This window comes from Conger conger, chromosome 8 (assembly GCF_963514075.1).
Source record: "Conger conger chromosome 8, fConCon1.1, whole genome shotgun sequence".
NCBI lineage: Eukaryota > Metazoa > Chordata > Actinopteri > Anguilliformes > Congridae > Conger > Conger conger.
In genome coordinates, this window is record NC_083767.1 from 38,222,394 (window position 1) to 38,249,040 (window position 26,647).

Consider the following 26,647-nt stretch of genomic DNA (forward strand, 5'->3'; position numbering starts at 1 on the left):
AACAAGCTACAGAAAATATAGTTCCTCGTGCCACCAAGAGCTGTATTCTCCCCTGTTCTTATTTGTCGATTTCCAATTAATTTATACAATAACTCTCGATCCAGGTTTGTCGATTAAAGTTAAGAATACCATGCCATGCCGTTTCTTACCATTTTAAGCCATGAATCGAACTTTTCTGAAGTGTATTTTCATTTCTCATCTTATTTCTTATTTTATATTTTATCATGGACATTTTTAATGTCAAGGTTTTCATAATATAATAATTATGGAATCAATAACACCCTGCTAATATAAAACACAGGATGATTCACAATTTCCAGTGAATCAACCATTGTCCATCCATCTAGTAGCAGCGTGAGGTAGTGGTAGGAGTAGTAGTTGTAGTAGTTGCTGTTGTGTTATTCCCTCCCCCTCCTGATACATTAGCGTTAATTTCCATGGATGACAACATTCAGACATGCATATGTCAATAAGATAAATTTATTTTGTACTGCACAAAGCAGGAAATTGCCCATAAGTTAATAATGATATCTTATCTGCATGATTATTATAGCAAATTCCCTTTAAGATTAATATTGGCATTGATCCCTGGTGTATTATGATTGTATGAAAAAATATTTAAAAATACAGAAACAATATTAGCTAAATAATATATCACAAATCTATCTAACTTAATTTTCTTGGAGACAGTACTATGTTCAAATTATTTTTTATTTAAAAAAATATATATATAGATATGAATAAATACATCCATCCATCCATCCATTATCTGAACCTGCTTATCCTGATCAGGGTCGCAGGGGGGCTGGAGCCTATCCCAGCATACATTGGGCGAAAGGCAGGAATACACCCTGGACAGGTCGCCAGTCCTGTCCATTCACTCACACACTCATGCCTACGGGCAATTTAGACTCTCCAATCGGCCTAACCTGCATGTCTTTGGACTGTGGGAGGAAACCGGAGTACCCAGAGGAAACCCACGCAGACACGGGGAGAACATGCAAACTCCGCACCGTCGGCCGACGGTGATTCGAACCCAGGACCTCCTTGCTGTGAGGCGGCAGTGCTACCCACTGTACCATCCGTGCCCCCCCTGAATAAATACATATTAAAATAACTTAAAGCCATAAAATAAATACATTAGGAACATAACACTATTTTAATCAATACTGCGATTCTGAAATGCTATTATGCCAACTATCAAGATTTGAATATCAAATTATTCTCAAAAGGAAACAAAGCCTTTAATCGGTTTCAATGATTTTTATTCTTTTAATTTAATTCCATTATTTATTTTGTCAAGTATCATAATTTGTGTCACCATGGCAAGCGATTTATATGTGGTTGAAAACTTTGAAATACATTTGACTATAATATCGTAAATGTCCTTTATCTCCATATTGTGGAAAATGTACAAATGCACATGCAAGTTTCCTTTTTATTATTTTAGTAATTGTAATATACATGTTTTTTTCTAACATAAAAAAAGCTTTTGTTCCAACCTATTCAAAACGATATTTTTCCATGGAAATGGATATGAGACGGGTGCGTGGGGGTTGGACCCAAAATGCACGACTCAGAAACAATGGTTAGATAAAGTCCCGTCAGTGCTTTATTCGGGACGAATCCCAGGAGCGTAGTCAAAACAAGCAATGTCCATACACGTAGATCCAGCCAAACAAATATTAAACAAACAAAAAGCACGGTGCCGAGGGAAGAGGCAAGCTCGTAGTCGGTAGACGTGCAGGAAGGTCCGGTAGCAGGAGAGCCGTCAGCGGGGCAGAAGTACAGGCGGACGGCAGGCAGAGTCGTAGTTGAGGGCGATGCGGAAGTCGAAACCATGAAACAATCAGCGAGGCAAAGGTACAAAACGGTAGGCGAAGACGTGGTCAAAAAACAAACAATGGTCAACGAAACAGAAATCAATAACGATGGTCGGTAAAACAGGCTTGGCTCTTAACATGAACCAATCCGCACTAATGCTCAAGAGTTGCGTAGTAAAACTAGAGGCAGACAATTTCACAGTGAACAGTAGCGCGACTGGGATATAAATGCAGGTGTAGACAGGTGTAGACAATTAGTTAGAGCGGAGCAAGGAAATGGAAAACAGGTGCGATGGATGACAAGTTTAACAAGGTGATTAGTAATCGTTAGTAATAAACCTATCCTGCCCTAGCATTAGTAAATTAGTAAATGACATGCACGAGAAACGTAAGGTAACATGAACACATGATTAGTTTGTTAGTTTCTACCCAATCCTGATCTAGCGTTAGTAGTTTTAGTAAATAGACAAATGGAAACAATTAGGGAGTGAATGACAGAAAGAGAGAGAGAGAAAAGGCGGAACGCAAGGTTTGCCGAAAGACATGTAAAAGTGTATGTTTAAACAGTAACCAGTCTACGTAAAAATAAACATAAATCAAAACATAACACAAAACGAAACTAAGACGATAACCATTCAACATAACAAGGTAATATAATCGTAACGAAACATAACTAGACATGACGAGAAAATAAATCGGAACAAGAAATAAACTAAACAACATGACGAACCTAGACTAACATAATACATGATAAGACAATACAAGACTAAGACAAAATGAATAAACATAAAACATGGCGAGACAGACCTGAAACGTGACAGGATAAATGGATAAATGGAAAAGAGCTTTATTTCTAAAGATCTATGGTACTGTGCAAAGGTTTCAGGCAGGTGTGAAAAAATGCTGTAAAGTAAGAATGCTTTCAAAAATAGAAATGTTAATAGTTTATTTTTATCAATTAACAAAATGCAAAGTGAGTGAACAGAAGAAAAATCTAAATCATCTCAATATTTGGTATGACCACCCTTTGCCTTCAAACCAGCATCAATTCTTCTAAGTACACTTGCACAAAGTCAGGGATTTTGTAGGCATATAGTCAGGTGAGTGATGAACCAATTATGCCAAACAGGAGCTAATGATCATGTATATGTAGTATGTAATATGTAGGTTGAAACACAATCATTAACTGAAACAGAAACAGTTGTGTAGGAGGGTTAAAACTTGGTCAGGAACAGCCACATTCAGTTTAATGTCAGAAGTCATACACCATGGCAAGACTGAGCACAGCAATAAGACACAAGGTAGTCATACTGCATCAGTCAGGCAGAAATTTCAAGGCAGACAGGGGTTTCCAGATGTGCTGTCCAAGCTCTGTTGAAGAAGCACAAAGAAACGGGCAACGTTGAGGACCGTAGACGCAGTAACTTAGTGCAGCAGATGAAAGACACATCATGCTTACTTCCCTTCGCAATCAGAAGATGTCCAGCAGTGCCATCAGCTCAGAATTGGCAGAAACCAATGGGACCCAGGTACACCCATCAACAGTGTGGAGAAGTCTGGTCAGAAGTGGTCTTCATGGAAGAATTGCGGCCAAAAAGCCATACCTCTGGTGTGGAAACAAAGCCAAGCAACTCAACTATGCACAAAAACACAGGAACGTGGGTGCAGAACAATGGCAGCAGGTTCTCTGGACTGATGAAATTTGAAATATTTGGCTGTAGCAGAAGGCAGTTTGTTCGCCAAAGGGCTGGAGAGCGGTACAAGAATGAGTGTCTGCAGGCAACAGTGAAGCATGGTGGAGGTTCCTTGCAAGTTTGGGGCTGCATTTCTACAAATTGAGTTGGGGATTTTGTCAGAATGAATGCTGAGAAGTACAGGCAGATACCTATTCATCATGTAATATCATCAGGGAGGCATCTGATTGGCCCCAAATTTATTCTGCAGCAGGACAACGACCCCAAACATACAGCCAATGTCATTAAGAACTATCTTCAGTGTAAAGAAGAACAAGGAGTCCTGGAAGTGATGGTATGGCCCCCACAGAGCCCTGATCTCAAAATCATCTAGTCTGTCTGGGATTACATGAAGAGACAGAAGCATTTGAGGCTGCCTAAATCCACAGAAGAACTGTGGCTAGTTCTCCAAGATGTTTGGAACAACCTACCAGCCGAGTTCCTTCAAAAACTGTGTGCAAGTATACCTAGAAGAATTGATGCTGTTTTGAAGACAAAGGGTGGTCACACCAAATATTGATTTGATTTAGATTTTTCTTCTGTTAATTCACTTTTTCTGTTCATCCATTTTGATAATTGATTAAAAAAAATAAACTATTAACATTTATATTTTTGAAAGCATTCTTATTTTACAGAATTTTTTCACACCTGCCTAAAACTTTTGCACAGTACTGTATTTCCAAATCTATATACTGTAACAGTGTGTATGCGTGTGTGTACATGTGTGAGTGAATATGTTAGCTGACTACCCCTGCCCACCCTGTTTTCCTCCTCCAATAAATGCTAAAAACAATTGTTTCATTCATAAGAAGTGTTACAACTATCCCCAACCAGACAGCCATTACATATTTTGGCATGTGGGTTTGAAGCTAGCATGAACTTGGCGCATCACATTTGACTAGAGAAACTGCTTATAACTGCCACCGAAATTAAACCATTTTACAGACAATATTGTGACTGCCAAACCAAAAATAGATGCGATGAGAATGATTACTTTCGTACCTCAAAATGACAAAACACTCAATATTTAATAAAGAATCATCAAACTTCTCCTGTGAGCTCAAAAGTTATTGTGGGTACAGACAAAAGTAATCCCATGTTGGTCAAATTGATGGTGTTACAACTAACCCATTGTTGAAACCATGCACGGTCTCCCCTAATGTACCTTCAAACGCGGGAAAGGCGTGGTCACTTGTCCCAGTCTTCTGTGGGCTACAACCCCACGCTCACTGGAGTCTCAAAGGCTTACGCACACCAGGCAACTGCAAATGCGCGGTGGTTGCGGTCGCAGGAAGACTCAGACCGGAGCATTGAGATGCAATCCGCAGGAATATCACTGGATACGAAACTATTTTGCAATTTGGATATATTTATAGTCGGAACATTCATATTTATCTTTATGAAACTAGTGTAAAGCTATTTCAATGGAAACTTGAACTCAGTGGAAAATGTGAATCAGTTAAATTATTTGAAGACAAGTGTTGCTTAGAGAAGACATACTATAGATTTTTAGGTAGAGGCATATTTTTTTATTTAAAAAAATGACACGTCATTTAAAACCATTTACATCTGCTGGGAGTGATTCAAATGAGCGGAGACTAAAATACTTTATTCAAGTTTAAATTTGGTTTGGAAAAAGAACAACGTGAAAATGGAGACCTTTACAATACCTGATGTATTAAAAAATTCCACTGATATTTACAAACTATTGTGCCGACTTGGCATCAGGAACGATTCCGACTGCGACAATGAAATGGACTTCACGCAGGAGCCTAAAGGTAAATGTACACTTCACCCTTTTATACATAAAGTTAGGCTAATAAAACGCGTAATGTGTACTGTATCTTGCCATTTCCCACGCTGTCTGTACACATTATTGCTATAAAGGTTTACTTGAACATGCATCCGATATAGCTACCAAAACAGGATTTTGAACCCTAGACACAACATATATATTTTAATATATGTAATATATTAATTTATATTAATGATATTATATTATGATTATCGTTGTTGTTGTTTCAACCATTAACAAAACAATAGGCCTAGGCCTAGAAGTAGGCCTAGAAGAGATAATATTATTGTTTTCTTAATAGAAACAACATTTGTAACGCTTAATTATTAATCGACTTTACAGTTGGAGGTAGATTATCAAGTTTTCATTTCTACAGTATACATTTCCATTGTCTAAGTTACTACTAAATCTGCAATCTAACAAGTAACGTTAAAGTCATTCAGAGACTATCCATGTACAAACAATTATGATACACAGACAAGAAGCGCTCCTGCTGCGCTCCCTCTGTGCGCGGAAAACGGCACTTCTCGCGAAAGTACACAAGCCGGCTCTTCCGAAAGAATGAGACTGACATGAGATTCAAGCGCACCGGTTAAAAACAAAGTTTGCATCCTATAGAACGTGTGTGCAGCGCTGAAGTCGAGCTGGCCGCTGGACCCAACCATCCCTTGGCCGCACAATCCCAAACCCGAAAGTTGTATTGTTATTATTTTTATGTTGAAGCACTTTGAGACCACAAAAACATTATTGTTTAGATCCACGAAAACCCTAAAGGACAGCTAAAGTGTGCATCAGCTTTCATTAACGAATAAATGAAAACAGTTAAGCTTATTCAAATTAATTGCCGCGATTGTTAATGGATTCTGTTTCTTCTGAATATTTTTTCTTTTAATACAGTTGAACATTTATTTCCTAACATAAAATATATTCAGCTGCTCAGAAGGATGTTCATGTAGAAACAAATAGATGTCTTTGTGTCTGTGCCAGAATATCGCAAGAACTGGAGCCATATCAGGCCATGGTCATATGGTAAATATGAGGTCATAGCATATATGTGCTGCCTGCAGCATGTGACTTCACACCAGAAGATTACATCATTGACCTGCTCCATATCACCAGAGCTCACAGGTTTCTCCCTGAGTCAGGCAGACCAAGTTTTTTCATACAAAAAACCATACGTCTCTCTGCTCCACATCAGTCAAACAATCAATGGCATTTTGGCACAATTGTTATGTCTCAGGAGGGAGATGAAACCGTGTCGGAGTCTTTTAAATTTCATGCAGGATTATGTGCCAATTGCACAATCAAAATAAATAATCCATTAGGTTCAGAAGTCACAGGATGTGAACGGTAGGAGCTGACACTCAACAGCTCTACAGCTATTGCCTTGTTATGATATGACCGCATTGATGGAGAAATCCACTCTGAAATACAGTTGACATCTCAGACCTAGAAAAAACAGATTTAACTTCAGAGTGCCGTAATCCAAGGTGGTGCCCTCAAATATGTTGTATTGCTTCATTCAATTTTTGCTTTATTATTTTGTTTCCAGAGATGAACTGGACGGTCCGCATCTTCCTGTACAGCCTGATATTCCTGCTGAGCGTTCTGGGAAACACGCTCATCATCACCGTGCTGGTCAGGAACGGGCGCATGCGTACCGTCACCAACCTGTTCCTGCTATCACTGGCCGCCAGCGACCTCATGCTCTGCCTCTTCTGCATCCCCTTCACCCTGATTCCTAACCTCATGAAGGACTTCATCTTCGGCCCTGGCATCTGCAAGGGAGCCATGTATTTTATGGGTGAGAGGGAAAGGTGTCTCTGGGATGTACATTTGTGTCTGTGTCTCCTTTCAGTTTGGCTCGACCTGCAGCTTCCCACAACAGATAACCTCTTAGACCAGAGCAGGGGCAGTTCTTAGCATAGACCACACAGACCAGGGATCAGCAACTTGTGGTCCTTGAGGGCCAAGATCTGCTGGTTTTCTGCCAGTAAAAAAGTAAAAAAGATGAGCACAAGACAAGAGTTCTAAATTTTAGCTTTATTTCCAGGTATTTACACCGAGATGTGTTAAACATAGCACCTTTGGTATCAGACCACCCAATGATTTGGTGAGCAAAAGTATTGGAACGGAGAGTATTTAAGTAAATGAAAGTAATTAACACTTAATATTTGGTAGCATATCCCTTGCTTGCAATAACTGCATCAAGCCCATTGACATTACAAAATTGTTGAATTCTTCTTTAGTGATGGTTTGAGTTGTTGTTTGTTTCAGGGTTTTTTCCCTTCAATCACCTCTTCAGGAGGTGAAATACATGCTCAATTGAGTTAAGCTCTGGTGATTGACTTGGCCAGTCTAAAACCTTTCACTTTTTTCTCCCTAATGAAGTCCTTTGTTGAGTTGGTAGTGTGTTTTGGGTCATTGTCTTGCTGCATGATGAAGTTCCTCCCAATTGGTTTGGATGGATTTCTCTGTAAATTGGCAGATTGTTGCAAATTGTAAACAAAAAAAAAGTTGTTGTACAAACTACCCCCAATGCTTGTGTAATGGCTCTGGTCGATTTCCCCTCTTTTCTAAGCTTCAAAATGGCTTTTCTCCCAAAGACAGCTCTCTGGTCTTCAAAACCAAGAGTAGTACGTTTGGAGGGGACTGTAGATGCCTCTGGAAATGCTGTCTGATTAATTGATATTGTTTATTCATGACCCCAGCATGACATTGTATTTCAACATCTTATTTTGCCACCATGTTTATAATGGCTGAAAACACTTCAATATGCCAGACCGCTAAACCTTTATGATAATTTTGACATGTTTAGAGGTGTTATTGTTAGGGTGCTCTGACTCAAACATTTATGAGGAACAGACGATGCACAATAAATGACTGAAGTACTGGAACTTATCTCTGGGGAAAGACACCCATGAATTTCAGAAGCACATGTAGTAAATATGCCATCTAGCTAAGGCACTAAAATAGAAGTTGAATTAACTGGAGATGATGACTCATCTAACACTAATCACCAGTACAAAACCTGAAAATAACAGCAGCTGGTTCACTAAAGATGATCTCACATTGGGTCCCACCACATCTCCATCTCTGTACAGATACAGCACACTTTTTCCTATCAGTCATAGCCCTGGAACACATCCTAACTCCCCCTATCCCATATAGCATCAGTGGTCATTATATTCAGAATGAACACCGGAATTACTAAACGTCTATACGAATACACAGATTTTGGCTGACTTTTATCCAAAGCAACTAAGCTGGGGACAATCCCCCTGTAGCAATGCAGGGTCAAGGGCCCAACCCCCATTGTGGCTACACCGGGCTAGAACCACCAACCTTTCCGGGTCCCAGTCATGCACCTTAGCCACTAGGCTACAGGGCACCCCTACTGGTGATGAGACTGTTGTTCCATAGGTGTCTCATTCAACATCTACCCTTGTTCCATAGGCGTCTCAGTCAGTGTGTCTACTTTTAACCTGGTGGCCATCTCCCTGGAGCGATACAGCGCCATCTGCAACCCCCTGACCTCACGTATCTGGCAGACCAAGTCACACGCCGCTAAGGTCATCACGGCCACCTGGGTGGTGTCCTTCATCCTGATGCTGCCGTACCCCATCGCCAGCACTCTGGTGCCCTTCACCCGCTACGACAACACCACCGGGAACATGTGCAGGCTGGTCTGGCCCAGCGACGTCATCCAGCAGTCCTGGTGAGGACCACTCACAATGCTCCTTCCTGCTTTCCTTTTCTGAAACTGCTAAAAGCCACTCAGCAAATAAGCAACTTGCCTACTGGCATGGTGAGGTCCAAGGGTGTCGGCGGAAGGGGGGGGGGTGAAACATTGTGGGGGGAAGATAAGGCTTTCTCAGATATTGGGGGGGACGTGTCCCCCATATCCCTTATCCCCTATGTAAGTGACGTCTAGGGTGAGGTCAGAAGGCAGCCCTAATGACGACCTATCAGAATGTTTTCTACCTTTCTTTTCTTCACCTGTTGAAATGTGTTTATTGGTAGGGAGATGTCATTGAGCAATCCTGGTAAGGACCAATCAGAATGCTACTTTCTAACAATGTTTAGTTTTTGCCTTTGTTAAAATCTCTCAGCTACTTACTTACTGACATGGTGATATCACTGAGCAGTTCCAGCAAGAAACAATCAGCACATTGATGTCTATTTCAGAAGTGCATAGTGGTGATCTCTAGCTGTTATTCAGAAACCTCATCTCAATTCCTCTTTACAGGTACGTGTTCCTGTTACTGCTTCTGTTCCTGGTGCCCGGGATGGTCATGATGACAGCATACGGTCTTATTTCACTGGAGCTCTACAGGGGAATTAAGTTTGAAATTAACAACAGAAAGTCTAGTAGAGGTAAGACGTCATGCCAAATGACCCTTCTGCACTCAGAATGACTCTTCCACAACCAGAATGACTCTTCCACACCCAGAACGACACTTCCACACCAAGAATGACCCTGGAGAGCCACAAGCTCTGTTGGTATTTGTTTTCAATTAAAAATCAGCATCCAATTTAGACCCAAGTAACTGGGTGAAATGAATTAACCGTGCAACCAACTGCTCTAATTGATTCATTAAATGCAGACAACGAAAAACCAGCAGAGCCTGCTGCTGTCCAGGACCAGGGTTGGAGACTCCTGGTCTAGTGGAAACAGGGCCAGTTTTTGTTCTGTCCTCAATGGCTTTAAATGTATGAAATATCTATCATCAGTCGGAGCATATTTATATTCACCGTCCATTGTGAAACACATCTAATCCTAAACTATTTCAACACACACACCGTGTGCTCTCCCATGATCCCGAATCCTGCCTTCTCAGAGAAAGAGGCCAGCGGCAACAGCGTGAGGACGGTGGACGGAGACGGCTGCTACCTCCAGCCCTCCAAGCGGAAGCTGGAGCTTCAGCAGCTGCAGCGATCGCATCGGCAGGGCAGCGGCGGCGGCGTCGGGGGGAGCAGCAAGGCCACGCTGAGCCGCGTGAGCAGCAACAGCGTCGGGGGGAGCAGCAAGGCCACGCTGAGCCGCGTCAGCAGCAACAGCTCCGCCACCAACCTGATGGCCAAGAAGCGCGTCATCCGCATGCTGCTGGTCATCGTCTGCCTCTTCTTCCTCTGCTGGACGCCCGTCTTCAGCGTCAACGCCTGGCGGGCCTTCCACCGCCGCTCGGCCGCCCGGCTGCTCTCGGGAGCGCCCATCTCCTTCATCCACCTCCTGTCCTACACCTCGGCCTGCGTCAACCCCATCATCTACTGCTTCATGAACAAGCGTTTCCGCCAGGGCATGCTGGCCACCTTCGCCTGCTGCAGGGGCCGGGCCGGGACCCGGGGGCCAGGGGGGGCGCGCGGTCGCCGCGGCAACGGCTGCCTCTGCCGAGGTTCCGGGGGGGAGGAAGACGGCCACAACCACTCGGGCGGAACCCTCACCCGCTTCACCTACAGCAGCATCCGTGGCTCCGCCCAGGCGTAGCCCCGCACCGCTGAAAACCGCACCCCCCGCCCGCAACCCCCCTGCCCCCCCAAACCGACCCTCTCGTGTAGGAGAGAGCCCATTTCTCCAGTATGAGCACCCAGTCCTAGCCTCCCCCCTCCACCGCTATGCCTGCCCCCATGAGCTGGCTTTCAGAAATGCCGTTGGTGCAGTACCATGTGAGTCTGGATAACTCTCTAAGGAAAGACTGGGCCAGAGAGCTGTGGCAGGACTGGATGTCTGAAGGGGTGCATTAGCTCTTCACAATGCTTTAAAGGGCAGTGCTATGCCTGTGAAGTGCTCAGCCTGAGAAGTGTGAGGCCAGTGGGCGTGCTGTTTACTCTTAGGAATGAGCTTGGAGAAGCAGAGAAGAACCGCAGACCAGTCAGAGAGATATTCAGCTATTCAGTGTTATGTCTTGGTCACAGTGAACTTTCAGTGTTTCGTGTTTGTCGCAGTCAAATGAAATTCCAGTGTTACGTGTGTGTCACTGTGAAATGAATTATCAGTGTTATGTGTGTGTCCCTGTCAAGTGAACTTCGGGTTCTTGACTGTTTGAAACACTGAACTGTGTGTGGGAGGACTTCCAGCGGTTGACTCTTGACAGCGAGAGCCGTGTGATCGAGTAATCGTGATGCTGAGACATGCACGGTCATAACAGCATCACAGAGGCTGACACAGTAGACGTAACACAGAGGTAGACAGCTATGTGTATCAGGCAGTGTAGGTCCTGTACTGTTTTTTTACCTTCTCGACTGTTTGAACCCCTTCAAACCCAAGGTCCTATTTTTGTGGGATGGGAGCGTGTTCTGGTAGAAAGTGATTGAGAGACACTAGAAGGCAGATACTAGCACTTGAAGGCGGCTCCTAGGGTTTTCTGATGCAGCTCCTGATTCTGGGACTATCATCACTCATCAGGTCTAATTAACGCAGTCAATTCTGCTACCAGCTGCATCTGCTTCCTCAAAGAAAGACCATCTAATGACCTGCCGATGTCACATCTATGGTAACCACACAGTCCTTCTGACAAATATTCAAAATTGAAAATAGCGTTGGCATGCCATGGCTTAGTGAACTCCAAAATAGGTGGAGCTGTCATATGGTGTCAGAAACCAAGCATTGTATTTTTTTCATGGAGAGCATGTTCTAATACCTCAGTGATTGACAGCACATGACAGCTGACCATTGTTTTGGTCAAGGGTTTTGTCACAAAGTCTCACCCTCCCATTGCTACAGAATGCTGGCTTTGAGTTTACATTCTCCAAAGTGGTTTACATTAGCAGCTACCATACCATGTTGCCATGGAGCTTACAGCTCCTAGATTGGGGAGGGGGGTTCCTGCCTGCAATGGATGACCACCAGGTTTAATGGGTCCTACAGTTTAAGACCCCTTCCTCCATCAGTCTGAAACTGGCCCGTATGTTGGTCAGCCTGGTTCAGCATTCACTGCTTTGATGGTGCCCAGATCACTCAAATCACTTGAAAGGCGCTTTCCAGAGTAGTCTGACATTGCCGGTTAGTGAGAAATCTTGGCAAGTGTCATGTAAATAACTGTCAGGAGAAAAAGCAGGACAGAGGTACAAGCAGTTTGTACAAAGGTTTTCTCTGCATTGACAGAGGACAGTCTTGGACAGAATCGCTTCCCCATGTCAGTAAGCTTAGGCCTCTGAAAGCTCTCTCAAAGCTATGAGAGGCAGTTAATGCATTCTGCCTAGCTGCCGTGTGTCATTGTAACAATGTCGCTCTGCCGATCGAGGCCATAGTCCCCATCAGCTAATGCGCTAAAACAAGTGTATCGATCAACTGGGGTCGTATTCTTTTCACGGGAAGTTTCTACGGATGTGCTAGTTTGTTGTTTGCTTTCGTATTCTTTGTTTTTGCTTGACCTTGACCCATTATGTGCCGTTACGAACATGGCGTTTGTTCTTTTACCAAACTACTGTTATCTCTCCCTGTGTGGGACGTTCTGCACCTGTTCTGCCTTCAAAGGGCCGTGTCGGTGAAGCACACCACTCGTATCTGCTCCTTATCGATCCCAAAAAACGGAAGGTGGCCTAATGTAGCATTTCATTTTTTTCTTCGTTTTTTTTTGTCCAACCACTTCAAAGTATACTCATGGGGTGTGTAGCATTGCTTCCTATGACTCAGCAGAATACTATATTCATATTATTTTCTATTTTAGGGGACATTTGAATTTTAACCTTTCTGTATCTGTCTTGAAAGATGACAATAAAATGTATGTTGTGATACCATACATGAATATATACGTGTGTTTTAAGAAAACCCAGCCATTTTATTTGTTTGTGATCATCTTTACCCCTTCCAGAATGAGGTTGTCTTGGTGATTGTTTATGCAGTATGAAAGAAACTTCTCCATAAAAATTACACTGGTTCCTTTAGTTTTTATATGTCATGGATACCAGTTCTCTTGAGCTTGGGTTGACCGGAGTAGCCACAGAATCAGCAACATGCCCATACAAATGGACTTCATGCAGTAGGCTATAGTAAACACAGCACATGGAAGTGACTAAAAACTCTTAATATCTCATTTGTATTAACTTGGGAAGAGGCCAAGTCAGCTATATGATAGCTTCTTATTGTTAAAGTCTGCTCTGCTCAAGTGCTTGCACTTTCTTTTGTTTGCATAGATGTAAATGCAACCATAAACATCCCCTTGTTCATACCAGAACATCCCTCACCGGGGCAGAAGATTGCTTGCTTTGCAATCGTTGACATTATTTTAACCTGGAGAACACTAATGTAATGCTAATGTACATATAGGGGGACTCTATATGTACATTATGGGCGGCCTGTAGCGTAGTGGTTAAGGTAAATGACTGGGACATGCAAGGTCGGTGGTTCTAATCCCACTGTAGCCACAGTAAGATCCGCTCAGCCATTGGGCCCTTGAGCAAGGCCCTTAACCCTGCATTGCTCCAGGGGAGGATTGTCTCCTGCTTAGTCATAAGAGCGTCTGCCAAATGCCAATAATGTAATGTAATGTAACATTAGCCCCATTGGATTTTCATTCCAAACAAAAATCTTACTTGCAGAAAATAACAAGTGGTCAAAATACTAAAATTACAGTGTTGTTTTACATTGAATACTGCACAGTAAACAAGTTTATACCCAGAAATAAATAATAAAGATAAGAAGGAAATGTTGATCAATAAACACATAGCAGAGTAACCTCAATATTTATTTCTTTAAGGGGTGGTCCCTTAATTTTTTCAGAGCTGCACTGGTTTTCAGCAAGTGACACCATGCGACAACCATGCTTACCCAGAAGACCTTGATACATCCGGTCTCCAGGGCAACCAGGTACCAGGTACGGTTTCACAATTTCAATCCCACTCAGTTTCTGAAACTTACCGTGAACAGTGTTCATGAGCCCCAGATGCAATTGTGAGAAATGCTCTGAAAGGAAGCCTGCCTCACGTGCCAGTTTGTGGAAGTGCAGTTTAGTATTCCAGTTCAACCCAGGCTTAAACCTCTAGGCCAGGGATCATCAAACCTGGCCCTAGTTTTCTTTTTTTTTCCAGTTTATTAACTGAACAATTAGCGCTACTAATTAGCCAGACTCTCAGGTAAAGGCAGGGTGTCAAACTAGCAGTTCTCGGTCTCTGATTTGATGATCCCTGCTCTAGGCTGCAGTATAGCAATATCAGTGTCCCAACAGAGATCCCACCCTAGCCTAACTGAATGTTGGTGTGGAATGCTCAAATCTCAATGTTTTTCATGGATTTACTGATAATCCATCACTGGTTTTAATATGCATTTGACTCGTCATTATTTCGGCACTTTCTTTAACGTAACTATTATGCAATTCCATGCTGTACAATCCTTTAAGTCATAAAAACACGACCTGTCATTTCGCGGTGTGCCCATGCGTACAGTGAAGCCCATAACCGCTGTTTATTTGAATCAAGCGGGATTATCCGTAAGCTTTTAACAATGAAGGTCGCAGAGGAACAGCTGAAAAGACCAAGGCGGGGGCGGCGACGACAAGGCGACGCTGACATCTTCCAGAGACGCCGGCTCTTCGGTTTACGTCTCCCAGGCACTTTAAATCCCTCCACCTGAAGCCCCGCACCCCCCCCCCCCCCCGGCTCATCCAGGCTAAAGCGCAAGCAGCAACCCCCCCCCCAGAGGCCATCTCTTTTCAACTTCCACCTCTGGCACTTCAATTCCATTACTGAACCATTATTGAGTTAACATATCCCTACAGGCCGACTTCATCACCATTCTAGGACATCTTTAGAAGTGACACACACACACACACACACACACACTCTCTCTCTCTCTCTCTCATGGCCAGTTTCACAGTTGCAGATTATGCCTAGCCCTGGACAGAATTCAGTTTTAAAAGGAGATTCTCCATACAAAACTCAAGTCAGGACTATGCCCAAGGTGTCTGTGAAATTGGCCCATAGTTTCTTAGATGCAGTTTACACTACACACACACACACACACACACACACACACAAAAACTCTTAACGGCAGATTACACAGTAGCGAAGGGCAGTGCTTCCTAAATTGTGGGTAAGGGAACTGTGTGGGGAACATGAAACCATTTACTGTAGGGAATACACTGGGAACACCAGTCTAATTAAGCACCCAACACCTTGCACTAGTGACAGTGTGCATGCAGTGTATATTTTTTTGGCATGTAGGAAGCACAGAACAGTTTGTGTCATGAGTAATTTAGCAGATGATGTTAAGGTATAGGAACAAGTGGAACAAACAACACAGTTTACACTGGACTTTTTATTTCTTGATTTTTTATTTATTTTTTGCCAATATTGTAGTTTTTTTTTTCTTCTTTTTTTTACTTTAATGTAATATGGAACTGAGCAGGTGCAATATGTACAAAAAAACCCTATCATGTGTTATCAAAAAAACTCCACCCCCCATCTCCCCACCTCTCCCTCCCCCCCTCCCCCCCCCCACTGCCCCACCCCCAGTTTCACGTTATTGCTAAAATGTTACAACTGCACAGGTCCTACCTCTCTACGGCCCCCCCTTTCTGAGTACTGAGAACACTACTACACAGACACTTCAGCTTATGTATATAAACACACAGTGGAGAGAGGTCCATTGTTCATGAGAGCCATCTGCACACACACTGTGGAGAGCAGGGATGAGAGAGCGAGGCTTCACCAACTCCACCCAGGGGGCCGAGCTTCCTGGCGCTGTCAATCATCAACTCCAGCAAAGCCAGCCCAATCAAGACCCGCCTTTCCACAGGAGAACACTGTGATTGGACCAAACGGGTGACCTCCGCCCCATTCTACTTTTTCAGGGGTGGGGGGGGGGGGGGGGTTGTTGAATGAAGCCCCCCTCTCCCATCTTTGGTGGAGAGGACAGAAATGCATTATACACGAGAATGGCTCTACTTGATATAAAAAGAAAAAGAAAAAAAAAGAAAAAACAAAGTCAAAATACGCGCAGCCAGGTTAAAGTAGGATGCAACCCGAGTCTTTGCTCCAACGAGGTTTGCAAACAAAAGGCTTTGAAGCAAAAGTTTGGCGAGAAAAGAAAACAGCAGTTAGCAACAAGCTGTTGGAGAACTCTTCCACACCAGTGGTTTGCCACAATTGTTTTCCCAGCTTGTTCCAACTGCCGCGTGATTTCAAATTCAATTTAACAGTTGGTCTAGCTACCACCGGTCAGGGTGCCGTATGATAGAGCAACTGTCTGGAGGTCTACCAGAACCTTCCGCCAATCCAGCATCTGTATCTCTACGGTAGTGAATAGACAGTGAACAGCCACTTTGGAGCAGAGATCTCATTCCCCTTGGCTTCTCGTGTTCAAACAAAAGAAAATGTAGAGAGCAAGTAGAAGAGACGGATAAAAAAAAAGAAAGAGTGAGGATAGGAGAGGCTGGGTAAGAATCAAAATGGGGCACAGTGTGAAGACAGTGAGAGAGAGTTAGTGCTGGGTTACACAGATAGCCAATGGTCTTGGTAAAGTAAAATGGCCGAAGACACATCAGCAGAAGAGCGAAATCTGCACGTACTGCAGGCTCTAAAGACGCTTAACCCCTCTCTCGGTTCTGTTCGGCGAGCAGTTTGCGGAAAACTACGTCAAAACGACAGCAATTTGGCAGAGTAGAGCATACACATTTTGATCAGAGCTCATAAAAAAAAAGAAAGAAAAAAAAAAAACAGCTGCTTTTGGAAGTAACAAAAAAAAAAAAAAGAACGAAACAAAATGGAACCCGCTAAAGCATATTAGAAAAAGCATCATTTACAAAAAGGAACCTATCCCAAAACAGAAGTAGAAAGTCTTTGTTCTGTCAGCTTTGTCACCGTGTCATCAGATATTTAAGAAGGTTTGTAACATCGTTATACCTCCCTCCCGCTCGCACCCACCCGTCCCACCCCACCCTCACCCTGCCCCACTTCCAAACTGAGTGAAACATACACAGGCTGGTAGAAAGCTACTATTGGTACTTTGGACCACGGTGCCTCCCAGGACTAGTTGAGCACCCCACCTTAAGGTCATTGTGCCCTGCCCCGCCTCCTCGATACCCCCCTCCCAACCCACAGTGTCATGTAAACAGTCAAACCAGTTAAGATTGTCAATCAGATATGTCAGAAAACATGTTTTGTTTTTTTTTTTGTCGTTTTTTTCTCCCCCATTACTCCGAAAACAGGTGTGGTACCAATACACCCCACACCACCCCCAGCCCTGACCATTAAAACCCCACTATGAACACCACCCCCTACCCCTAGCGTTGAAAGTAGAAACCGAGAAAATGCACTGAACCGGAAATGGAAGAATAATGAGTCGAACATCTCAGACCTCAGGGGTGAAGGGAACTTCAGAACCAACCCAGTGTTGTTTACGGGGCGGGGGAAGTTAGTGACGCGGACACCGATTTGTCCCGAGACAGCGACGCTATCGGGCCAAAAATACAACCCGCGAGAGAAAAGGAGAGAGGAGGGGCTTAAACTGTCCAGCCCTGTACCTGAAGGTCTACAGTCCTGTACGTTCTCATTCCAACCCCAATTTGGCACACCGGATTCGACCAGCAGCTCAGTGAGATCTCTAACTGTCAAATGAGGTGTGCTTTCTCACGGTTCAGGCGAAAACCTACAGGATGGTAGATCTCCAGGAACAGGTTTGGGCAGCCCTAGGTCACAGAAAGACCTGGTACTTCCCTCTCTTTCTTTCGCTCCATTTTCTCAAAAAACTGAACCATTTCACTCGTGATATTCATGCAGCTCAACGCAAAGGCTATGAAACGTGGGCCCATCCACGCCCGCTTCCGTGGTATGCATGTCACCGTGGCAACCGGCCCAGTGAGGCAGCAGGGGCTTAATGCACTTATTTTGTTGGGACAAAACACACAAGAGGGTAAACATTTTCAACAATAATTTAAAAAAATACAATATTATACCGCATAATGGGGATATACATGGATGAAGTTCAAAATATTAAAAAAAAAAAAAAAAAAAAAAAAGAAATCCCTCAAATTGTTTTTTTTTTCCTTCCTGCCCTTATTTTGCCAAAGGAGGAAAATGTTACAAATTACAAAGCAACCCTTTTTTCGCACAATGGTAGGTTTTCTAAAATGTAATTGGGAGGAGTAAAAAAAATCTGCAGACATTCAAATTACAGTATTAGTTATTCTTGCGAGGGTACACACTTCTATTATAATCATACCAATGTATTGCCTTTATGGAGTACACCCTGCTGTAAAGCCACTGTTTTGATAATGTAGGAAGACAGTGCAGAATCAAGGTTATCTACCATCTACAATCTACACTTTAAAACCATAAAACACACAGAGTTACCGGCAAGGATAAATGAAACGGACACAGAGAACCTCAACAGGAAGGTCTGACACGAGTTCTGTCTTTTACACCCTAAGACCAGACAGGTGAACAAAATGGCCTTGCTGCTACACACAGACTTGACTTGACCTAGGTTTGTTTGCATTCAATATAGCGGTTTGTTCAGAACTCCCAAATTCAGAAAATGCAACTGTCATTTTCCATAGAAAACAGCCCCATTTCGTAAAGTCTTAACATCGCCTTTCAGACAGAGTGAAGCCATGACAGATACAGGTAAAATAGCTATTCTTTAGCTAAACACTGTACATATAACCTCCTAATATTCAACATGAAATGCACGATTTACAGGCTACAGGCCACTCGAGAGTAAGAGTGACTTATCTTCACACTACTGAGTGCCAAAAAACAAGTAATTCAATGAATAATAATAATAGTAATAATAATAATGACATTATTCATGATGAAATGGATGAAGTATTTGGACAGCTCATGTAATTGACAAAAAGAGGACAGTTCGATGCCTAAAACAAATGGTTATTTATTAAGAGGTGAGTTACTAGAAGACTAATCTGGATGGACAGGAGGGGCAGTGTGAGCGATCAGCCACAGAGTGAGGGCACAGCGGACTTAGTCTGGTCTTCCCCATTCGGTCGCCCCACCCCCCAAGGGGGGGAAAGACCAGCGGTGGGGTCAGAGTCCAGCATCTGCCGCACAGTGGTCACTTCCAGTTCACAAAAAAAAAAAAAAACCTAGACAAAACAAACAAAACAGACAAAACAAAAAAGTAAAAAAAAAAACTAAAAACAAAAAAAAAAACTAAAAACCTTACTCACAACAACGGCATATCAACTGCAGGTTCAACTCACACACACGAGTGATGATGGACCTTCCGGGACCTTGGGTATTAAAACGGAGATTTAACGCTAACCGTGATGTGCCCATTCACCAGAGTGACCCCGTTTAACTTCCTGTACTGGTGCCAGTGAAGACACACACCCACAGCCTGCGTTAAAATCCCATTTTAACACCCCTGAACCTCAGAACATAACGGAGTCAGGACAAATAAGTGCGGCGTACAAATAAAAAGTTCCTAACATTGTAACAGCAGGTTGAAATCTGGTAATACAGCACCAATACATTTTCGAGAAGGTCATCCTTTTTTTATCTGCAAACCTGTTACAACATATGAGTACAAGATAAGTGCTGGTGAACAGATTTTGTTTTGTAGTTTTTTTCCCCAAAAAAAGCTTTTTTTCCCCACTTTTACTTCACTTGCAAAATAATGCAAATAATTGCTGATTTTAGCTAATAAACAACATCGCTTAGCAGCCGCGGTACCGACTTGTGTAAGCTAACGTGGTAGAGGAGGACGGTTATCTTCAGAAAAGACGATAACCTCCCAGATTCAGCTTTCCAGCTCCGTTTCCTCTCCAGGGTGAGGAAGTGACCTCACAGTTAGGCAGCGGCAGCCAATGGTACATTCCCTTTAATCATGACATGGAGGAACTTTTGTGTCGGCCACACTTATTGGTCCAAGTGACTGTAACCTGGCACACCCACATAGTGCGCATGTGTAACAGGGCTTAACGTGGTACGGGCATTCGCAACAAGAAAAAAAGAAAAAGAAAGAAAAGGTAACGTCACTCTCTGGAGTCAGTGCTTTGCGCTTGTTTGGTCTCCTGGGTCTGGGCCCCTGTTCTTTTGGTATAGAGGGCTGAACTTCCTTTTTTTCCAAGAGGATGCATGCTCAGCGGCTGCAAAACATTTACCGCTTTCACCTATACGGAAAGATTTTGCACCATGGAAGGTACTAGAAAAAAATGGGGAGAAACCCACGTGGCGGCTTTTTCAGGAGATACATTCCAGCAGATCTTCATACACCAATGTAACAACGCAATCGTTTAAAAAAAAAGGGTAATTCACCTGTTAAAAAAAGAAAAGGCAAACATAGAGAAGAGCAAACTGGCTGTAGGCAACGATTAAAATCGAAACATTTAAAAACAAAAAGCAATTGACACTGAGGTCGCATTAAGGCCACATCCCACTGAACTGTCAGTTTAGTTCTGAGAGCATTCAGTGATTCGTTCTCTTAGAAGAAAGGGGCGGGGTTATGGTGATGACGGCAAATCTGGAAGACAAAATGACCAGGAGAAGATGCAACCTATCGACAGCTGTAGTTCTCAAAAGCTGGCCTAAAGCCAGATAATTACAGTGATGAAAGCTATTTGCGAAAATGTCAAGATATTAGATATGCCAAATGAATTTGACAGTTTCGCATTTGGGTGATACACTGATACTCCTCTATCTTATGTCTCCTCTATCTCCGCTACCTTATAGCTACTAATACCTCCTCTATAGACATTTTTCACACAATGCCAGAAAATGTTTTGACTGTATGTAGTTTTTTTTTTTTTGTTTGTTTTTGTTTTGTTTAACTAGTATAAGAATTCTAGCACTTCAAAATGGAAGAATGATCACAAATCGCTATGGCTCCTTTTCGCGATACATTATTTTTGTTTTTAAAGGAAACGTAGCGCACATTGGGTATTGCAGGCAAGGCAGAGGTGTTGCTTAAAGCTTTTCTTTTTAAAGACTTCATATAAATGAACAATAAAAACAGGCCCTCTGAGCTTCTCCCAAATGGAAATTAAACACCTTCGGTCTTTTAAAAAACAAAACAAAACAAACACAAAAAAAAAACTAAAAGTTATCAGACTTTGCTTTTTAAAAAAATGAAAAAAGATACTTAAAAATGAAAAAGTTCCGTACAAAAATGCAGGGTTTTTTTTTTTTTTTTTTTGTCGGAAGCGTAAGGTAGCTATAATATACAAGCCAGGTCGGGATGGAAACCCAAGGCATACTTCAGAGCACAAGCTCAGAGGAAAAATAGAAACTATTTGGTAACAAAAGTGTACTTACTATATGTTTAATACAAAAAAGGTATGGAGAAAATGTACCTTTACTAAAGCTTATACAATATCCTTGGTCCATAAAAACTATGTTATCACGTTTTATATGCATTTATCTACTCCTCAGGTCCACCCACAGTAATACATCTCGCCCCTTTACAGAAAACATAAAAACAACCAAAAAAAGAAAATGATAAAAAAGAACCAAAAAAAAAAAAACGAACCAAGAAGAAGAAAAAAAAATAGACTTTTCTTTGAATAAAGTTTTATACATGGCTGATGTATCATTGTTGTGGTCTCCTTTTCTCTAGCCTGTCGTCCATGGTAACGCTCCGGGGGAGGGGAGGGGGAGGGGGGAGACAAAGAAATCGAACCCCTCCCCGCCCCCAGCCGCCCAAAAAAAAATCCGCGAAACACCAGGACGAGGCGATGTCCCTTAAGAAACCACAAGAGGGCGCCGAAGACAGATCGCAGTTTTTTTTTTTCTCGTTTTTTTTTGTCGTCTCTCTGGTTGTCGCTTTTCCGGCGCGTTTTTTTCCGCCGCTGAGTCCGCTCAGTCTTTAGCGCTGGCGTTAGGACACCACGGCCGCCGCGGCCGAGGACGATGTGACGTTGGCGGGGTTGGCGGCCGTGCCCACGTAGCCGCTGGGCTCGGCGGTGGAGCCCCCGGCTCGTAAGATGGCGCCCGCGGCGGAGCAGTGCGGCCGAGGGCCCGGCTCGGGCGTGTAGGTGAAGGTCAGCGTGGTGGAGTAGATGATCCCGTCGTTCCGCACCAGCGTCACGGGCACCTGCACCGGCTGCCGCACCCACCGCCAGCCCTCGCGGAAGGCCGAGATGTCCGGGACCACGCACAACATGCTCTCCGCGCACCTGGGGGTACACGGAGGACGGGTTTAGATAGGGGCGGCCAGTAGCGTAGTGGTTAAGGTACATGACTGTAGCGTAGTGGTTAAGGTACATGACTGTAGCGTAGTGGTTAAGGTACATGACTGTAGCGTAGTGGTTAAGGTACATGACTGTAGCGTAGTGGTTAAGGTACATGACTGTAGCGTAGTGGTTAAGGTACATGACTGTAGCGTAGTGGTTAAGGTACATGACTGTAGCGTAGTGGTTAAGGTACATGACTGGGACCCACAAGGTCGGTGGTTCAATCCCCGGTGTAGCCACAATAAGATCCGCATAGCCGTTGGGCCCTTGAGCGAGACCCTTAACCCTGCATTGCTCCAGGGGAGGACTGTCTCCTGCTTAGTCTAATCAACTGGATAAGATCGTCTGCCAAATGCCATTAATGTAATGTTAATGTTAATGGGTGAGTAGGGCTGGGCGATATAGCCGTTGTGGTGAATCAACGGTATAGAGACGGGGAACGTGCGCGCTTTACCTGTACATGGTTTCAGCCTCGACGTCGCCGAACCAAACTCGGAGATTTGGAGTGAAGTTCTGCCCAGTTAGTTCCAGCATGGCCACGTCCCCGCCGCCGTTTAGCTGCCGGACGAGAGGGAGGGAAGGAGGGAGAGGGAGGCGGAGAGGGAGGCAGAGAGAGAGAGGAGAGAGAAGACAAGAGAGGGCAGAGAAGGAACGAAAGGGAGATAGAGGGCAGGGTGAGAGAGAGAAGGGGTGAAGAGGGAAGGAGAAAGAGGGCGGGAGATGGAGGGAGACATGGAGAGTAAAACACTGTACGCTGAAACTCTTAATCTCAATACGTGACTGATTACAGAAAGAATACCACTAAACGCAAAAGCCAGATCGAAACTCGAATTCACTCAGACGTAAAAGCCAAATATAAAGCTAAATCGCAAATAAAATCACGGCGGTTTGGGGGTCTAATTAGCGTTCTTCTCTCCAGCAGCCTCTAATTTTGGAGGTCTGGCGTTCTTAATTTCCCCTGCTGCTGTAGAGCGTGTACAAAATATCGCCTGAAATAAACCCAGAAGGGACTAATTAAAAACAAAACAAGGATTAATTAGGAATGGAGAATTTAAAACGTAACGGAAACAACCAGAGAATTATTAGCAGGAACAGGCCAAGTTTGAGCAGTGCTCTGAGCCAGCCAACAGTAGCCCCATGGGAGGACCTAATTTTCTGTCAAATATACCTTTTTTTGTTTACTGCTGCAAAACATTCCTTAACTGTTCAACTTTCAGGATACCACCTTTTGAATGATTAAGCCATGTGTATAGTGAAATTGGTATAATTATTTACCATTTCTATCTTTGGAGTCAAAACCTGATTTTGGAGGATATTACAGAACCATTTTTCTCAGTGCATAGGCATCCAATCTCATTGTTGGATTCTGAAATTTCATAATTTTTCTTCAAACATGTATTATTTAGAATCTGAAAGAATTCTAACAATATCTTACATGGTTCAGATTATAGACTCCAACAAAAATGTTTTAATTTGTCAACATTATCAACATTTTGTCAGAATTTAGTCAATACCTCATGATAATTGAAGTATGTACCCCTGAAATGATTTGGAGACCAAAGATGCGTTTTCAGTGGAACATAACACAGCTTTTGTGGTGCAGTAGGGTTACCTGTAAACTCTCCACGACAGGAACAGGCGTGACAGGGGCCTGGACGGGGCCCATACCCTCGTAGAAGGTGTACTCTGCCTTGTCCGTGCTGATGATCGTCCACGAGGCACCGTCGTTAATCATCTCTTTGTTTGGTTCTTTTGGGCATGGAGTGGCCTGAAACATGGCAACCAATGAGAACCTGAAAATCGCAACCTGAACCAGTCAGAATCTTAATAAATATGGGGATATGGCAGCTAATCTGAACCTGACCACAGCAGCCAATCAGAACCTGAACAAGGCAGCCAATCAGAACTGGAAAAATGGCAGCCAATCACAACCAAAAAACAGCAGCCAATCAAAAGATGAACATGGCAACTCTGTCTATATGACTGAATGCTAAGCAAGTTTCAAACTTGGTGAAGGTATAGTTGGCCTGTATGACTGACTGATCTCAGTTAAAAGGCAGGGCCCCACGAAGCAATAGTTAAGTATGGTGCCTTTACCCCCACAGTCAAAGGTAAAAGTTTGGTCAAAAGGCCAATTATAAGGAAGGTTTCAGCAGTAAGAGTAACCAGTGAGAATATGATTGGCCATTCCAAACTGGGAAAGTCAATCATGGGCCGTGTTTGGTGAATTCTGCAACTGCAATTTCAGAAGGAAAGAAATCTAAACTGCCACAAAATGGCGGACAAATCCTGCACAGTCACGCTTCCGAATGAATACGCACTTTTCGCCGGACACGAAACGGACTCGCGGCTTCCTTTCCGTGTTTCCATGCTTCCGCCAGATAGAATCGCCCCTCTTTACAGCGAGAGGGGGGGGGCGAGATGGAGAGATACCCTCCACCGGGTCACCAGCATGCGGACGCACTTCCCTACGCTGGCAAATTGGTTTACCCACACGATGATTGAAGGCACGCCGCCCGCTATCAAGATGTTCCGGATCTACGGGCGGTCGATCTACTGAGAACAACCGCAGCGCAACTGCCCGCCCTTCATCACGAAAAACTCTAAAACTTAGATTCCTCTTTCTCCACGAGCGCAGAAGAAAAGATTAAACGCACTCTTTCTACCAAAGGACTGCACGGCTCTGATAATCGAGTTACCGACTCCGGAGCTCGGATGAGGAAAACGCAATACCAGAAAACCAGAAATAACCTCAAATAAACTGGCAAGAAAAGCACAGGAAAGTGCCTCTGCACAGGTCACATCGTACATCACTGTTATTTCACGACAGCACGACATCAATCTCATTGAATTACCAAGTCGGTGCATTACCAATGCCGCACTAAAAAAAGAAGCATTTAGTTAATAGCTGCGGTTTGGGCATTTTGTTGTTCGATATGATGCGGATTTCGTACCTGAAATTGGATTATCCTCTCCTGGGAAAGGCACAGGTACATGCGTTCTGTGTCCTTCAGGTAGAAGGCGCACTTGTGGAGCTGGGAGACAGGGTCGTCCGCGTCCAACAGGGCCGTCTGCTTGTCCACTTTGCGAATTATCTGCGGCGGGAGAAATGTGGGCTTTCGTTACAGAAATGTTAAAAGGTTTACCCTTTCAGTCCCATATGGTGCTCTAAACCTTATACCTTTTTAACCTATCAAAATGACTGCTATACTATTGAATTGAGCCCCTGTTAAAACCGTACAAAATTCGCTACTTTCTCAATCTTCTCACCCGAAGCCGAAACCCGGGTTCGGGTGGCACCACACTTCATATTGGGCTTGGCAGTGAAACGGTTAAGAGGTTTGGTTACAGACGAGGGGAAATAAAAGAAAAAGAACAAAAGCAAAGTTTATCTGCCAAGCGCTCCAGTGATTTATCGGCCCCGGGGTTCTCTGCGATGCGTCAGAGATAAAATAGATAATTAATTTAAAAATGATGAGTGGGAGCTGCTCTCCGATACAAATGGCACATTAGGCCAGAGCGCTTGCATCTGTGAGCATGCGTACAGGGGCTGAGCAAGAGAGCCCCCCGGTTCTGTTCCCCAAACACAGAAACTGTGCAGGCCCCAGCTCATTTATTCAGAACTATTTCAGAAGACACTGTTATTCAGAGAGGGAGAGACAGAGAGACAGTGAGAGAGAGAGAGAGAGAGAGAGAGAGACAGAGACAGAGACACAAAGAGAGACAGAGAGAGAGAGTGGCTGAGAGAGGGCTGCATGTCTTTTTTCTTTAACCATCCCTGATTAGGTAGCAAACAATAGACCTTGGTCAAATACATAATTGTTTTGGATTCAAACAATGTATTGCTTTACTGAGCTTGTTTGGCCTATTGCAACCTATAAAATACTGTCAAAAAGTGCAAAGCCCTCCTTCTGGTCCTCTTGGTTGGCTCAATTGCACCAGGCAAAAATCTATCAGGCACAGAAAAGCATTTGAATCCAAAACAATTACGTATTTGGTCTGGAAAACAACTCAATATCAGGGACTGTGTGAAATATTTCCGGGAAGAGACATAATCACTGATATCTAGTGGGGGTTGATAAGACGTGATTAAACGTATCGTGCAGCCCTAGAGGTCATCTGAATATGAGCCTCAATATTGATAGAAAACCACAAAACACAAAGCACATT

General features: G+C 43.5%; 2 protein-coding genes across 2 annotated transcripts in view; one reads left to right on the forward strand and one right to left on the reverse strand.

Moving 5' to 3' along the window:
* The first annotated feature begins 5,207 nt into the window (after positions 1-5,207).
* cckar (cholecystokinin A receptor) lies at positions 5,208-10,839 on the forward strand. Its single transcript, XM_061253037.1, has 6 exons — positions 5,208-5,334; positions 6,904-7,155; positions 8,808-9,069; positions 9,601-9,728; positions 10,193-10,292; positions 10,332-10,839. The coding sequence occupies exons 1-6, from the start codon at positions 5,208-5,210 to the stop codon at positions 10,837-10,839; spliced, it is 1,377 nt and encodes a 458-aa protein (XP_061109021.1).
* Positions 10,840-22,044: 11,205 nt separating this feature from the next.
* The window catches only part of rbpjb (recombination signal binding protein for immunoglobulin kappa J region b), a 56,928-nt gene continuing 52,325 nt past the window's right edge, over positions 22,045-26,647 (reverse strand). Inside the window, exons 8-11 of the mRNA XM_061252226.1 lie at positions 25,432-25,572; positions 24,090-24,245; positions 22,932-23,035; positions 22,045-22,420 (exon numbers count right to left, since the gene is read on the reverse strand). Coding sequence (XP_061108210.1) covers positions 22,123-22,420; positions 22,932-23,035; positions 24,090-24,245; positions 25,432-25,572 — 699 coding nt within the window. The 3' untranslated portion in view covers positions 22,045-22,122. The remainder of the gene's footprint in view (positions 22,421-22,931; positions 23,036-24,089; positions 24,246-25,431; positions 25,573-26,647) is intronic.